This window comes from Populus nigra, chromosome 1 (assembly GCF_951802175.1).
Source record: "Populus nigra chromosome 1, ddPopNigr1.1, whole genome shotgun sequence".
Classification (NCBI taxonomy): domain Eukaryota; kingdom Viridiplantae; phylum Streptophyta; class Magnoliopsida; order Malpighiales; family Salicaceae; genus Populus; species Populus nigra.
The window spans coordinates 21,460,704-21,477,057 of record NC_084852.1 but is presented as its reverse complement, the minus strand read 5'-3'; the positions used below and the strand labels follow the sequence as shown (position 1 = coordinate 21,477,057).

At 35.6% G+C, this 16,354-nt stretch overlaps 1 protein-coding gene across 3 annotated transcripts; it reads left to right on the top strand.

Moving 5' to 3' along the window:
• The first annotated feature begins 3,005 nt into the window (after positions 1-3,005).
• On the top strand, positions 3,006-11,753 carry LOC133702348 (PH, RCC1 and FYVE domains-containing protein 1-like). Of its 3 annotated transcripts, XM_062126699.1 has the most exons (10): positions 3,007-3,869; positions 3,989-4,040; positions 4,895-4,984; positions 5,373-5,462; positions 6,248-6,373; positions 6,530-6,724; positions 6,810-8,942; positions 9,719-9,865; positions 10,276-10,655; positions 11,139-11,753. In XM_062126699.1, exons 2-10 carry the CDS (start codon positions 4,023-4,025, stop codon positions 11,269-11,271), a joined length of 3,312 nt encoding a protein of 1,103 aa, XP_061982683.1. In that variant the 5' UTR covers positions 3,007-3,869; positions 3,989-4,022; the 3' UTR covers positions 11,272-11,753. The 3 variants fall into 3 exon arrangements, with proteins under 3 accessions (XP_061982675.1, XP_061982683.1, XP_061982666.1); XM_062126691.1 differs by lacking the exon at positions 3,989-4,040 and having other exon boundaries at positions 3,006-3,869; positions 4,898-4,984; XM_062126682.1 differs by lacking the exon at positions 3,989-4,040.
• The last annotated feature ends 4,601 nt before the right edge of the window (positions 11,754-16,354 follow it).

Genomic DNA, 16,354 nt, shown 5'->3' with positions numbered 1-16,354 from the left:
TTTATGTCAAAACACTCATATTAATGTGTGCCTTGATTCTTAACCCGAGTTGATCTATCTGACCCATGACCAGGTCATTTTGTCGAGTCAATCATCGGGTTGAGTTTTATAATTATAATAAAAACACTATAACTCTTAATAAAATATATTATGAATAAGAATAGTGATTTTATTATTTTGCTCTTAACAAAAAAGAAAAACTCATATGCTAATGTTAATCATATATAAAATATTAAAAAAAAAGTCTTCGTACAAGTCCATTTAGGCATTTTAAAGTTGATAATATATGATTCAGGACTTTCTCATCTTTTATGCATAGTAATATTACAACAATAACCTTAAAAGTAAGAAATGGTAAGCTAACATGAAAGATATTTTTTTGTCATTTTCCTTTTCAATGTACAAAATAACATGTTTGCCTTTGGATAAAAAAAACAGTAATCAACTATTAGGGGTTTTTATTGTCTTTTTATGATTAAATGTATAATAAAAATATCTAATTGCTCTTATAATTAAAAGTTACAAGCCTCGGGGATGAGTGTAATTTTGTAATTGCACAATTGATTTTTATGTTATTATCAATTTGGGTTAGGGACAATTCAGTAGTTTAACATATATAAAATATTTAATAAAATAGTTAACACGTTTAATGCATGTGTCAGTCTCTTAGTCATCTCCAAATGACAAGTATGGTCGACTCCAATGGTGAAAGATAGGGTTCTTAGGTGATTTGATTCTTCTTAACCTCCCATTCAATCTTGTGTGGTGCGTGTCATAAATAAAGCTCTAGTGTAGTGTTGATAACCTTTTTTTTTCTTTTTCTTTCCTCTATCTCTTCCATTAATTTTTGTGCCTTACCCTTTAGTTTTACAAATTATCCCCAGAACTTTGTTTTTTTTTCTTTGGATTTTTTTTTTATTTTTTCTTATTTCAAATAGCTTATAACATTGAAATTCCTTTTCATTTTCATTCCTGTTCATTTTTTTTGTTGTTCATATCTTGTCCCTATTTTTTTAATTTCATTTGTCTGATTTAAGATAATTTCTAAGATTGATTTTTGTATAGATTTCATCATTCTTCATGTTTTTTTCCTATCAAAATTTTTTTTATTTTTTTTATTGCTATTTTTCTTTTGTTTTTACAATTTTTTAAATTAATTTTTTTTCGATTTCATCTTTCAATATTAAATTGGTTTAGAATTTAACTTCTTCATTAAGTTCAGGTCTATAATTTCATGGTTTGTAAGCTTGGAAGATTTACCTAGCTCTAGGAGATTCGCCCAAGTTTGCTTGGGTCTTTGTATCTTTTATTTTTAAGCTCATGTTCTTTCAATTACATCCTCAAGCATTTATTTAATTAGAGATTGAACCCTAATACTTTTTTATATGCTTTTTACATCCCTTGTTATATCATTTTTTTGGTTTAATTGGTTTATCTCAAGTTTTTTATTTGTTGTTTTTTTGTTAAATTAAATAAAATTAATTGATTGAATATAGACAAGATGCTTATTTTCATGATGTCTTGTTTGATTTGCCTTTTGGATCATTGCTCTAATAGCATGTGTGATTTTTTTTTTGTTGCCTTCATGTAGCCTTTTCTAGTGACGCATGAAACATCTTGATAATTTTTTTTTGTGGTGGAGCGATGTACGGGGAGGAACAACAAGGAGTCTTTGATGAATTTTTTTTTCTTCACCTTCCAAGTATAATATTATCAGCTGGATTTTTATAGTTAATTATTATTAAATTTTTTATATGATTAATCTGTTATCAATTTTTTTAATGTCAAAATCCAAGTTGAATTGTTACCTTTCGGAATAATGTCAGAACGCTTGGCTCTGTACTAGGAATTTGGTGTGTACATAGTCAGATTGTTGCTGAAATCTATGCTTGATGTGCCTGATTAACCTAAATCGTAAATTTTAAGACGCTGGCGGCAAGAATACCCTTTTCAGTCATCTGTGATTGAGGTCCATGGATTTTTCACGTAGCGAAGGAAAGAAGAAGAAGAAGAAGGTTTTACGTCCATTCAAGCAGTGGATTAATGCCACGTGCTTTGGTCTCTGGGTTCATCTAATTGTTTGGTTTTCAAGTCAATGGCTAGAGATAAAAATTGCTTATTCAAGTCTTAATTTTCAGTCTCTTCCACTTTGATTTGAAAACAAACAGAAACAGACTCTGACTGGAAAATAGAAAAAAGAAAAAAAGAATTTCAGTTCGCAAAGACCACCCTTCCTCCACCCGAGAAACAGACCACGGGGACGGGAACGGAATTTTACTGAAGCGGAGGATGCACCTTCACCTCCGTGAATTTGGTTTTACCCTTCCTTCATCGGAGAATTGGGCTAGACAACAACATTTTTTAGACCACTGATTGAATGGTTCTCCATCTAGCTAATATATAATGACTCGATAATAAGATATATTTTCAATTTCTAATTAAACATAATAATAATAATAATAATAATAATAATAATAATGGTGTTTTCAAATACTCTTCAGCCGTCAAATATAAAATAGATTATTCAAAATAATTAGTCCTATAAAATAAAAAATAAGAAATATTCCTAATATTGATTTTGCAAACAAAAAAAAAGTATTTGTTATTGATTTGCTTGCAAACCAATAAGAAATAATCTTTCTTTTTAGATCTTGTATTATTAATGTTTATAAAAAACAATTCAAAATCATAAAAATTTAATTTAAAATAAAAAAATAAAAAATTCTCAAAAACTTTTTGAACCTAAAAAAATATATATTCACTGTATTTTTATTCATCACAATGTAGTAGTTGTTTGAGAGAAAGTTTCAATATTTTTATATTATTTTGATATATTGATATTAAAAATAAATTTAAAAAAATAAAAAAATATTATTTTAATAATTGTTTTTATAAAAGAACTCACTGCTAATATTATTTTTTTTCTCCACCTCCGTTGCCCATTAAGATATAGAAATACCCGCCCTTGTTTGGATAGATCTAGATCGATCACTTGCATGCTATCTCAAGAATAACAGGAGTAAAGAAACGCTACAGTAAGAATTCTGCTTTCTCCTTTTTAGTCAACAGAATGAGTTTTCACTTTCTCAGCCACCAAACAGAAAAAAAAAGAAAAAAAAAAGAAGCAATTAATCAATATAATAACTACCAGCAATTAGCAAAATAAAACTAAAACAACTGTCAAATTAAATTTGAGGGCGTATAACAGCATAGAAAAGAATTATCCTACCCCACTCCTTTTCTTCTCTTCTTGCCATTTCTTTATTCTCTCTACTCTCTCTTCTTGAGCTCCATAAAATGAAAAGAAAAACACCGCTCCACTCTTAGAGAAAAAGAAAAAGAAAAGGAAGCTGGGAGCTCTGGTTTATCGCTCTCTTTTGCCTACAGAAAGAAACTTCAATAATCAGATCAAACAATATATATTGTTTTCCCAAACTCTCCCTCTCTCCAAACAGATACTTGATTTTATTTTCCAGCTCCAAAATCACCGGACTTCGGTATTTTTTTTCCTCCTATTTTTTATAAGTTCTGTTTAAGTATTCACTTCATTATTGCTACTATTAACTTCAAATTGAAGTTACTCTGAAGTGACAAGTTTCATGAGTTTTGAAGCCGAGTGAGTGATCTTGATGGTCGAGCAGAGCTGGCTGAGAGTATGGATTTCTGCTGTTCTTAGGGTTTTGAATTGAATTGGATGGAAGGGTTTGGTTTTTTCGAGAATGGTTAATCTGAAAGAGTAGATTCTTTCTTTCTTTCTTTTTTAATTTTATTTTTGGATTATTTTTACTGTTGGGGATTTAATGTTAAGGAGTGATAGAATGGCTTCGGATCTTAGCAGAACTGGACCTGTTGAAAGAGACATCGAGCAGGTATTTTTCTTTTCTTTTCTTTTTTGTGTTAAATTTTTTCACTTTTTTTTTAATGTTATAGTTTAATTCAATTAATTTAGATGACTTGGGAAAATTTATGAAAATTTATTGTTTGACAGATTTTCTCGCGGGATTAAATGAAATGCTGATTCTATGTGGTTGTTATGGGAGGTTGGGTGTTGACAATTTCTGGGTCATGGTTAGATAAGGATTGTCTGCTTTATTATTTGATTCTAAATGGCTTTGTTAGTGCTGAGGAGATAGTTTAGAATCTGGATGGTTAAACAACTGTTCTCTGGATAGTTGTTGTCACTCTAGATTTCCACTTGAATGAAAGAAGACGGTGCAAGGTATCGGTGGTAGTGAGTAGGAATTTAAGAAATGTATGGGTGTTGGAAATAGGAAAAAATCAAAGTAAATTATGAGGGCATTTATCAGAAGATATGACTTGTCAACATTGAAGGGAAAATATTGAATTTTCTGTCTACAGTCGAATCCTTGGTCCCTTTGTAACTTCTGTTTCTGGAATGATAGATTTGATCAAGCTAAATGTGAAATGGAAATATATCTTAAAGGAGAGTAATCCAGGTTGGGGGTCAATATGTTAATCATCTTTATTAAGGCAGTAAAGGCAATAAAAATACTCATATCCTGAACGTCTGGTGGTGTTTTTATAGTGATTGAGAAGGCACACTAGTTAGATAGGATCTCTTGCAAAATGAGTTTTTACACTAAGACTTAGATTTGAGATCTTGCCAGATTGTTTGCTGTGCTTTTAGTCTGCGCCCCCCCCCACCCACCTGAAAGGATTGTGAAGTGCATTTTTGTCAGACTTTCAGTTCATTTTCTCTTCTCTCCACCAACCTCATTGAAATCTGTACAAATCTCTTTGAATTTTCTTGGCCATTTGAATATGACCTTTACCATTTCACTTTCATTTAGCGTTCTGCTAGTATTATTATGCATAAGAATATGCTAGCAGCGAACGTGCTGAATGTGCTTAAGTTCTTAAATGATCTTTACAGCAGGCCATCACAGCTTTAAAGAAAGGGGCTTGCCTGCTCAAGTATGGAAGAAGGGGAAAGCCAAAGTTCTGTCCATTTCGTCTCTCCAATGTAAGTTTGGTCCTGGTTTTACTGATATTTGTCTGTTAGTTTTGTGCTCATATTGAACGGGGTCAACTTACACATGCACTTCTCCCATCCAACTTTTGCTCTTATGACAACAAGTGTAAGTACCACGGATTTTGTTCATGCAATGATATATGTTATATAAGTATAAGTTAATTTATTATGATATTGGTCCAGTTGGGTAGGGGATTAGGTTTTCTTGTAAAGTGTTGGTACATCTTTGTCTTCAACAATTGAATCTTTTCTTTCTTTGTTTGTTTTTCATTTACGTTGCACCAAGCATGTTTACTGCATATCAGTCATTGTAATCTTATTTTTGAATTATATTCTTCTTACTAGAAATTCTAAATGGCTGAATTTGCATTGTTTTCAGGATGAATCTGTTTTAATATGGTTCTCTGGGAAAGAGGAGAAACATCTCAGACTAAGCCATGTATCTAGAATCATATCTGGGCAGCGCACAGTAAGTTCCTGCGATGAAATTATTGTGGTTTACTTAGCTACTCTACCTAGAATTTGACTTTGTTAATAGACTGCAGCTACAAGCTGACAGCTTGTTATAAGTTTTATAGCTACTTGTGAATCTATTGTTGTTTCCCCTGCCGTCCTCTCTTTTCTTCTTTTTAAACCCTTTGGCTTAAATAGAGCATTATTAGCGTGTTTAAGGAAACTTTCCAAATACAATATTACTTGATGCCAGCAACTTATCTAGGTTGGCATAGAGCTGGCTATAGTTCTCCAATATTAAACTCTCACATCTTAAATCCACATCAAAAAATGCTCATTCAGTGTAATCTTTTTTGTTTATTAATTTTGTCCATAAAAGGCCACTACCTAGTGCTGGTCCAAATGTCTCATATTGCATGATTTTTAGTTGGTCCCAACTTCCAGTTTGTCTACCTAAAATTAGTTTCCCAAGGTTAAGGCATGCACTTAATGGTTCAGGATATTTGCCATTGCCCCAGAGAAGAAAACCTGTTTGCTTTGTTTTTCCAAACTAGTGGCCAGATTAAGTATTCTCCATGCTAACTATTTCCCCACTGGGTGCAACACAGCCATTCGGCTATCAGGATGCTTTTCAACTAGGATCATCTGTTGCAGTATCATGACAATCCCTTCTTCAAATTTTATTTCCATGCAATTGTTTGTGTCAGAATAGATTGTTTGCAAATTTCACATGTCCCATTATGAATCCATCAAAGGATTCTTCATTTTGTTTTGTTCTGATTTACAGTCCAATTTTTCCAGCCAATCTTTCAAAGGTATCCACGCCCTGAGAAGGAGTATCAGTCATTTTCTCTTATATATAATCCACGCCCTGAGAAGGAGTATCAGTCATTTTCTCTTATATATAATGATAGGTCACTGGATTTGGTAAGAGTTCGTTAGCTGTAGTAATTTTCTTCTATTTATGAGTTAATTTCTATTTCTATTCATCCATTTCATTGTTTCCGTGACCTTCCTGTCATACCAGGTAGGAACAGTTGTAAAAAACTTCTTAGTATCTGATGATCTATTCTTTCTTATCAGATTTGCAAGGATAAAGATGAAGCTGAGGTATGGTTTAGTGGTTTAAAAGCATTAATTTCACGAAGTCATCACCGAAAATCGAGAACGGAATCAAGGAGCGATGGAATTCTGTCTGAGGTTAACAGCCCTAGGACTTATACTCGCAGAAGCTCTCCCTTAAGTTCTCCATTTGGTAGCATTGACAGTTTGCAGAAGGTACAGTTCTCTACTTTGTCTTCCCCCTATCCACCCACTTTCAATTGGTTGATGATTTAAGGGATTTTCTTTACCTTCAATTCAGGACGCAGACCACCTTCGCATTCAGAGTCCATATGAAAGCCCCCCCAAGAATGGTTTGGATAAAACATTTTCAGATGTGGTATTATATGCTGTTCCTCCAAAAGGTTTTTTCCCCTCAGACTCTGCTAGTGGTTCTGTACATTCTTTATCATCTGGAGGCTCGGACAGTGTACATGGTCATATGAAGGCAGTGACAATGGATGCTTTTAGAGTTAGCCTATCAAGTGCTGTTAGCTCATCAAGCCAAGGTTCTGGTCATGATGATGGTGAGGCGATGGGGGATGTTTTCATTTGGGGTGAAGGGACGGGGGATGGTGTACTAGGTGGTGGAACACATAGAGTTGGAAGTTTTTTTGGTGTAAAAACGGATTCTTTGTTGCCTAAAGCCCTGGAATCTGCAGTAGTACTTGATGTCCAGAACATTGCCTGTGGTGGACAACATGCAGCCTTAGTGACCAAGCAAGGAGAGATTTTCTCATGGGGTGAGGAATCTGGCGGCAGGCTTGGGCACGGTGTGGACTCTGATGTTTTGCATCCCCAGCTTATTGAGGCCCTCAGTAATACAAATATTGAATTCGTAGCATGTGGGGAGTACCATACATGTGCTGTAACACTTTCTGGTGATCTGTACACATGGGGTGATGGAACATATAATTTTGGTCTTCTTGGACATGGAAATGAAGTAAGTCACTGGGTCCCAAAAAGAGTGAATGGGCCCTTGGAAGGCATACATGTGTCATCCATCTCTTGTGGACCCTGGCATACAGCAGTTGTGAGCTCTGCTGGGCAACTGTTTACTTTTGGTGATGGCACATTTGGTGTTCTGGGTCATGGAGATCGAAAAAGCATTTCATTACCAAGGGAAGTGGAATCTCTTAAGGGGCTCCGCACTGTCCAGGCTGCCTGTGGTGTTTGGCATACTGCTGCAGTTGTAGAAGTCATGGTTGGAAATTCAAGTTCCAGCAATTGCTCTTCAGGGAAACTGTTTACCTGGGGTGATGGAGATAAAGGTCGACTTGGGCATGGTGACAAGGAAGCAAAGTTGGTTCCTACATGTGTTGCTGCTCTTGATGAACCCAATTTTTGCCAAGTTGCATGTGGACATAGTCTGACAATTGCACGTACAACATCTGGTCATGTGTACACAATGGGCAGTCCTGTTTATGGTCAGTTGGGCAACCCACAGTCTGATGGAAAGCTCCCAGCTCGTGTTGAAGGAAAACTCTCCAGGAGTTCTGTTGAGGAGATTGCTTGTGGTGCTTATCATGTTGCAGTTTTAACTTCAAAAACTGAAGTTTACACCTGGGGCAAGGGAACAAATGGAAGACTCGGTCATGGGGATACAGATGATAAAAATTTGCCATCTTTAGTGGAAGCCCTAAAAGACAAACAAGTAAAGAGTATTGCTTGTGGTACTAATTTCACTGCAGCTATCTGCCTTCACAAATGGGTTTCTGGTGTTGATCAGTCTATGTGTTCTGGCTGCCGCCTACCACTTAATTTCAAAAGGAAGCGGCATAATTGTTATAATTGTGGACTAGTTTATTGTCATTCATGCAGCAGCAAGAAGTCTCTCAAGGCTTCAATGGCACCAAATCCAAACAAAGCTTATCGTGTCTGTGATAATTGCTATAACAAACTAAGAAAAGCAATGGAGACTGATGCTTCTTCTCAGTCTTCTATGAGTAGGAGAGGCAGTGTCAATCAAGGGCCAAGCGAGTTTATTGATAAAGATGAGAAGTTGGACACCAGATCTCATGCACAACTTGCTAGATTTTCATCAATGGAATCCTTGAAGCAAGCAGAAAGCCGGTCTAAGAGAAACAAAAAACTTGAATTCAATAGTAGCAGGGTTTCACCTGTTCCAAATGGAGGCTCCCAGTGGGGAGCGTTTAACATTTCTAAATCTTTCAACCCAATGTTTGCTTCATCCAAGAAGTTTTTTTCTGCTTCTGTTCCTGGATCAAGAATTATTTCTCGAGCAACATCACCAATATCAAGACGACCTAGCCCCCCTCGATCAACAACGCCAACCCCAACCCTGGGTGGACTTACCTCACCAAAAATTGTCGTGGATGATGCTAAGAGAACAAACGAGAGCCTTAGCCAAGAGGTTCTTACATTAAGAGCACAGGTATATATTTTCCTTCCTTACAGTCACCTACCTGTGTAATTTAGTCAATTACTGGGACTATTTTCTTCTCTTTTCCCTGACAATTTTGGCAAAGCATTCTGAAAGTGCATGAATGGACAGATGACAAAGGGAATTGGTTTCAATATATCCTTTTTATTTATGTCCAGTGCTGACCATATGTATGAGATACTGTAAATGACAAAGCACTGCATGTTTTAGTTTTATATATTTCTCAGTAGCTGATGTATGTAATCATCAAACTGGCACAACTTTTCTAGTTAAGCACACTCTGTCTACTGCATCTATTTTCTGCTTGGCTCTGTTCTGCTGAACCACAAATCTTCATCCAACCTCATGCCATTGTGCTGTTCATAACTTGGCCATATTCTTTACCAATGGTGAAGGCCATCAAAGACAAACAGGTAGCCTGTAATGCTTGTGTCATTGATTTTACTGCAGCTATCTGCCTTTATAAGTGGTCTCTGATGTTGATCAGTCCATGTTTCTGGCTACCAACTACCATTTGATTTCAAAAGGAAATGTAGTGTGTAATCACATATTAGTTTATTGTCATTCATGCGATAGGCATGGCAGGGATTGACTTTCCATCATGACTATACTATCAATTGTTAAATTTTTAACATTTATCTAATTATGATTATTTGGCATTTCAGCCTAAGAGAACCTAAGATCTAAACCCCTGATATTTCAGTGTTTTCACTTGATTTGGTTGTTTTACTTGTTCATTATTATTCCTTATCAAATTGGTCTCTCAGGTGGAAAATCTTACTCACAAAACCCAGCTTCAAGAAGCTGAGCTGGAAAGAATAATCAAACGGCTGAAGGAAGCAAGAGCCATTGCTGGAGAAGAGACTGCTAAATGCAAAGCAGCAAAAGAAGTGATCAAGTCACTTACTGCTCAAGTAAGATTGATTTCATCTTCATTAGAATATTGATTATGGATTGCCTCAACATACCTAGATTGTCTTTTTCTTGGTTTATGTTCTCCCTGTTTTTTTTTTTTTTTTTGTGTTCTTTTTGCAATCAGGTTTTCTCACGTCCTAGTTGTAGTAATCCAACCTTTCTTTATAGAAGGTCGTGGAACTCAACTTTGAACTCCTGAAAATGCAGATAAATTCTGTCTTGAAAATATCAATTTGAAAATCAAATACTTGCGTGCTTTGCTTTATCTTAAGTAGCATGTAAAAATTGTCTGGTGTGCATGCAACCAAGAAGCAATGCTCAGTTGGATAGCTGCTAATCAACCCAGTTGCAACTCTATGTTAATGATGCATCCTTTGCTAATGATTGATTTTTTTCATATACTTAATAGTTAAAAGACATGGCTGAAAGGCTACCTGTGGGAGCAGCCCGGAGCATCAAATCACCTTTGTTTGCTTCGTTTGGCTCCAGTCCTACTTCCAACGATGTTTCTACTATTGACTGTTTGAATGGTCAAAGCACATGCCAAGAACCAGACACAAATGGATTGCATAGCCAGTTGCTTTCTAATGTTTCAAGCACCACCAGTAACCGAGGTGCAGGTCTCAACAATCAAGGCCACTTGGAAGCAACAATTAAAAATGGAAGCAGAAACAAAGATGGTGAATTGCATCATGAAGCTGAATGTGTTGAGCAAGATGAGCCCGGTGTATATATAACACTAACCTCCCTACCTGGAGGCATCAAGGATCTTAAGCGAGTGCGCTTCAGGTGCGTTGTTTTCAAGCCAGTTTGGCTATCCAAATCATACCCACATTTCTCTGGTCAATTAGATTGTATAGTCAGTGGTTGCATTACCAGGCTCACGCTTCTAATAGCATATTGCCCATGTGTCTCTGTTACCTTTTAACTTTGCCATGAAGCAGGCTCTTGTTTTTGTGTGTTTGCATTCCTGGCTTCTGCCTTTGATTTGAACACGACTTTGAAAGCAGTCTCTTTCGGAGATTGAGTTAAGGATAGAGGTTGTGATGGAAAGAAAGCTTGTCAAAGAAAGTTTTGGTCCTATAAACCTTGAATTTTTTTTCTTGCATATGCCACGAAACAAATCCAAATGGTTCTTCATTTTTTTTTTGTTGAAAATTGTAACTATATAGTTGCCAGTAATTTGTGACATCGTAATTGAGTTGTAGAAATGAATCTGGTTAATGGTTCCAGTGGTGCAATTTTAAATTTTGATCAAGTTTATAAATGCAGTCGAAAGCGGTTCAGTGAGAAACAAGCAGAACAATGGTGGGCAGAAAATAGGGCAAGAGTATATGAACAGTACAATGTCCGTATGATTGACAAGTCAAGTGTTGGTGTTGGGAGTGAGGATTTGGCTCATTAGCATGCAGAAACAATCTCTGTAGATGGAACCTAGATTGTTTTTCAGTTTTGAGCTCTACTTTAAGGATGGGCATCTCCACACTAATTAGTTTTGCTTCCAACCTTCCATCCTTCCATTGAGTTTAGAAAAGCAAGTAGCGAGGATTGGTGTCAGAGAGAGAGAGCTCTAGAAAAGTTTGATTGTCCTTTTTTTTTTTTTTTTTTTGTCTCTTCATAATCTTTTTTCACCTTGTATTGATTTTTTTTCGTGGTTTCTAATTTTTTCCCTATGTGTACGTTGTGTGGGGAGTTGAGGGTGAGAAATGTAAATTCCTAGTAGGTTGCTGCTCATGTTCAAGAAAATATCAGATGCCATGTAAATTCACAAGAGAACGTGCTCTACAGAAATTCTCTTTTATCCGGTTCATAAATTCAGCTCAGGTTTGTTGAAAGCAGATGCCATGCCATGTACATTCATAATCGAATGCCACTTCAGTTGTCTTATTTTGTTCTAGCTTCTAAGATCATCATGATTTATTGCAAGTCTCAAGTGTATTGCAAATGAAATTGATTAAATTATTGGCAATGCATCCTCAACTTGAGTTTCTGGGTACGCTTTTCCTCCTGTGATTTTTTATTCTTCTTCATCATCCGGATATGCTTCACTTTAAGGATAAATTGGGAAATTAGTATATAAAATCAAAATAAATGACAAAATAATATAGAAGCAAAAAGTTTTGATATAATAGCACACTTTTAAAATAAGATATTGTGCTTTAAAATCGCGACAGAACTTGGTATTTGCACTTAATTACTATGGTCTTGCATGTCCACCACCTCTTTTACTACTCCTTGGCCGGTTGACGGACAGACCTGTAGCTATAAAATAGGTTTTCAATTTCCAAAACAAACTTCTCCTGCATAATCATTTCCACCTTCAAGGAAGAACTACAAGATGATAAATCGTCTTCAACTTTCAATTATACATGTCATCCCGCTCTTTGATTGAACTCATTTTAGTCACCTTGCTCTATTCATAGCTTCTCTCTTCGCTTTCTACAAGGTTAAGCCTCTTTTTTTCTTTTGAGTCAATCCATAGAGGAAAACCCTGAAATGAATTCATAGCAGCTGACGATCATGTGCCAGATTGAGAGAAAGGGGTCACTCACCTCCTTATTGGTCTGGATCGAGAGACCAGCTAGATGAACCCATCTTGCTCCGAGTTACAGAGGATGGGAAGGAAATAAATGCAGGCAATGGAAGCTCATGCGATGGACATTGTTAGAAACTATTGGCCATTGCGCTTTTTGTCAAGTCTTGTCCCAGATGCAACTTAAAATTAAGGTTGAGGACCTGAGGTCGTGGATTAGAGAGATGTTACTGGTCCATCTGAAGACCACCAATCATCCCAGAAATGCCCTTAGCCATCTTTGCTGGCAATAAATGGAGATCATCACAGTGGAGTTTCTTTTCCTCTTTCCATATTTTTAATCAAGAGAACTGGAATTTCATGTTCAACGCAGGACAAGATATGTGGTATAATAACAAGCTCCATAAGTTGAGGAGCTTTCAACGCAAGGACATGACTGAAGTGAGCATTTGGTTACTGTTTTATATATATAAAAAAGAATAAAAGATGAAGACAAAATAGAAAAAAAAAAAACAAAGATGTAATTGTGTTTAATAGTGATATATAAGATAAAATAATTGTTTTTATATTTTATTTGGTTGTGGTGAATATAATATAAAAAATATAAAAAAAATCTATTTTATCCTTAATATATATAGTTAAACTTTTATTTTTTAAAAAATAATTTGATATTTTTTTATTTATTTTAGTTTATATTGAATGTTAAAATTAATAATATCATAATAACTTTAGTTATAAAACCAGAATTGACTTGACGGGTTGATTTGGGGCCTAAACTGATTCGAGTTTAAGAAAAAATAGAAGAATGATTGACTCAACTTGACCCGGTCAAAAACTCAAGTCAACTCGAGATAAAACACATGTCAAAAACCCGTTGATTTTTTTGAAAAAAATTGGTCAAAACAAGGTTGTTTTGATTATTTTTTTTAAAAAAACTTTGGATCAATTAGGTTGAACCTCTTGACGCGTAACTTGAACCTTACCTCGGGTCAACTCCTGAGTCGAGTTTTAAAATTATAATAATAACCATTTTTATTTATGCATTGACTCGGGTCAACCCGTGTTGACCCTACCGACCCGCCACCTAGGCTTTGCCCGGTTGACCCTTAAGTTGAGTTTTAAAACTATAATAACAACAATTTTTATCCTTTCATTAACTATTTTGATTTGAGACCTTGACCTTGCCCGAGTTGACCATCGAATCAAGTTTTAAAACTATGATAATAATCACTTTTATTTTATATTGACTCGAGTTAACTTAGGTTGATTCTCTTGACATGTGACTTGAACCTTACTTAGGTGTATCATTGAGTTATGTTTTAAAACTATAATAATAACCATTTTTGTCTTTATCTTAACCTGGGTCAATGATCAACCCCACTAGCGACCCGTACCCTACCCTGGGTCGACTCTCAAATTGAGTTTTAAGATTATTATAATAATAATTTTTATTGTTATGGTGACTTAAGTCAACTTGAACCGTGACCCCGGGTTTGTTCCAGATCGACTTTTAAGTTGGGTTTTAAAATCATGATAATAACTATTTTTATCTTTACATGTCCTGGTTGTATAATTTTAAAATTAAGAGTTTTTTTACTAGGATATTTTAAAAATAAAAAATTATAAATATTATTTTCAAAACATGTCTTTTTTTATACCTCATGTTTTGATGCTATAAAAATTTATTTTAAAATTATGTAAAAAACAAATTTATTTTCTTGTTGAACCAAATATATTTATATGTATGCCTCTTTTCATTTCTTCAATCTCATGACGACAGTAACCAAAACACCATATAATACTCTATTCTCTGAGCTAAAGAGTGGGCTGCATAATTACCACTTTGTGATCAAGTTGAATTTTTCACGGACCTCAACTTGATCAAAAGAGCACGGGTCTTTCTTAACCTCATAAATTAGATGCTTCCTTGGCCTCTTGCGGACTATCTTTCACTCAGAATCGCTGTAAAGTCACCTTGGTTGCTGCACTAGAATTGCCTTACAGAATATTACATTTACCCCCGCCATCTTTACATCATGCCTGGTGTTGATTTTCTGATATGCAATCATCATTGAGTCCTAGATATCACCCCATTTCCATCGAGGCCAAAGATGGTTGCATCTGCGTTCATCTTCACAAAAGCCTCAGCGTCTGCGCTCCATTCAAAAACTCCTTTCTAGGGGCTTGCTCATGCTTCCTTAAGATTGCCCTCCTGGCATTACTCCTTGACTTCATGTGATTGAATATGGAAGGGAGCAAATTGTTTATTCTTGGAAGTTGCAGAAAGCATTATGCCCATTTTCAAATTGAGCCAAACTGCCATGCAAGCTGTTGCAGATTCTCCCTTAGCACCTGTCCATGACAAAAACTATATCAGGTCCAGTTTTTACCTCGTGTATTTGAAAAGAATATTGGAAAATTCGCTGTCTCCCATACAAATCCTGGAAAGTTTTGCTTTAATGTTCACGACCCATCTTCCATCTTCTTGTGGCACCTTGAATCATCCATTGGTAGCCTTAGGAATTGGGATTGGAGGGAGTTGCTTGATCTGTTAGGCTTCACGTTTGTTCATTGTAGACAAATTCAGAAATGCAAAATGCTGTCAACAGCCTATTTCTCACACTAACGCTGAAAAAAAGAGAGGCTACTTTTTGGCCACTGATCTTGTGGTTTGGTGCTGTCGTTGCAAACTAACAAGCAGTCTATGTTTTACTGGCTTTCAATGAAGAAAATAGTGAAACATGTAGTGATGTCCGTAAACAAGCTAAAATGGGGAGGGCAGCCCATTGCCAGTACCAAGTGGGATTTAAAGGGATATTACAATGACTTTGTGGAAAGTCTTCCAAAAGATATAGATATCAAATTGCTTATTCTGGGTAGATTTATCAAGTATAGCTATTTCATTGCCTTGTCACATCTTTCACTGCAAAAACAACAGTAGTTTAGGTGTTTTTTCATCACTTTTATAAGTTCCATGGTCCATTGTGACGGACAGAGACAATTGTTTATTAGTTTGTTCTGGAAAGAATTATTCAATTATAAGAGTGAAATTGTTCAGCTTATCATTCACAATCAGATGAACAATAAAAAAAATTGAATCAATGTATGTCAATGCATAATCCTAATCCTAGACAGTGGAGTTTACTGTTGGATTTAGCACAATAACAGTATAATTCTACAAAAAAACTAAATTTTGTAAGTTTTTACATTACTTATCTGTAGTAAATTTTATATTATCATATGTTTTTCTTTGTATAAAACGAAATCATGCAGTGTTTTTATGTTTACAAATGATTAGAAAAAAATAATTATGCCTTGTTATATTAGGCCCGCCATAAAAAATTGCTCTTATGAATCGTTCAGAAATGTGTCAAACTGCTTCCCTCGTGGAATGGGTCCGGTAAGATGGTTGCGAGACAAATTGAAGATAGCAAGAAAATTATTAGGTTGCAGCAGTTGTTGAGGAATCTCTCTTGAGAGATTGTTTTGAGAAAGACTCAACGATTCAAGCTGCGTAAGATCGATGGAATCTTACCCCTGGGAATGTTGAAGCTCCTGATGACTTGAGGAATGTGATGAGGTTGTAAAACCTCTGCTGATGATGAAGCCTTCAACAAGGCTGATGTCTTCATTTCAATCCAGTCGAGGAAGTAGTGACTTGGCAACTGGGTAGAGAGAGTATTTCGAGAAAGGTAAATATTGTGCAGCTTCTGAAACTCAAACTCTGTTTTGTGAGGAAGCACCCTCCATAACTACGCCACGAAACGGGTTAGATCTCAAGATGAGAAGCTTCAGATCTAGAAAAACAGGAAAGACAAACACCATTGATCTGATTGCTTCCAAGATCTAGAAACTCTAGCCTTGGGCTAACGATCTTGGTGCTTTCCCCTGCAATTGGTTGTGATCTAAAGCAACCGTCTTTAACGTGCATCGACTTTTTAGAATGCTCCTTACA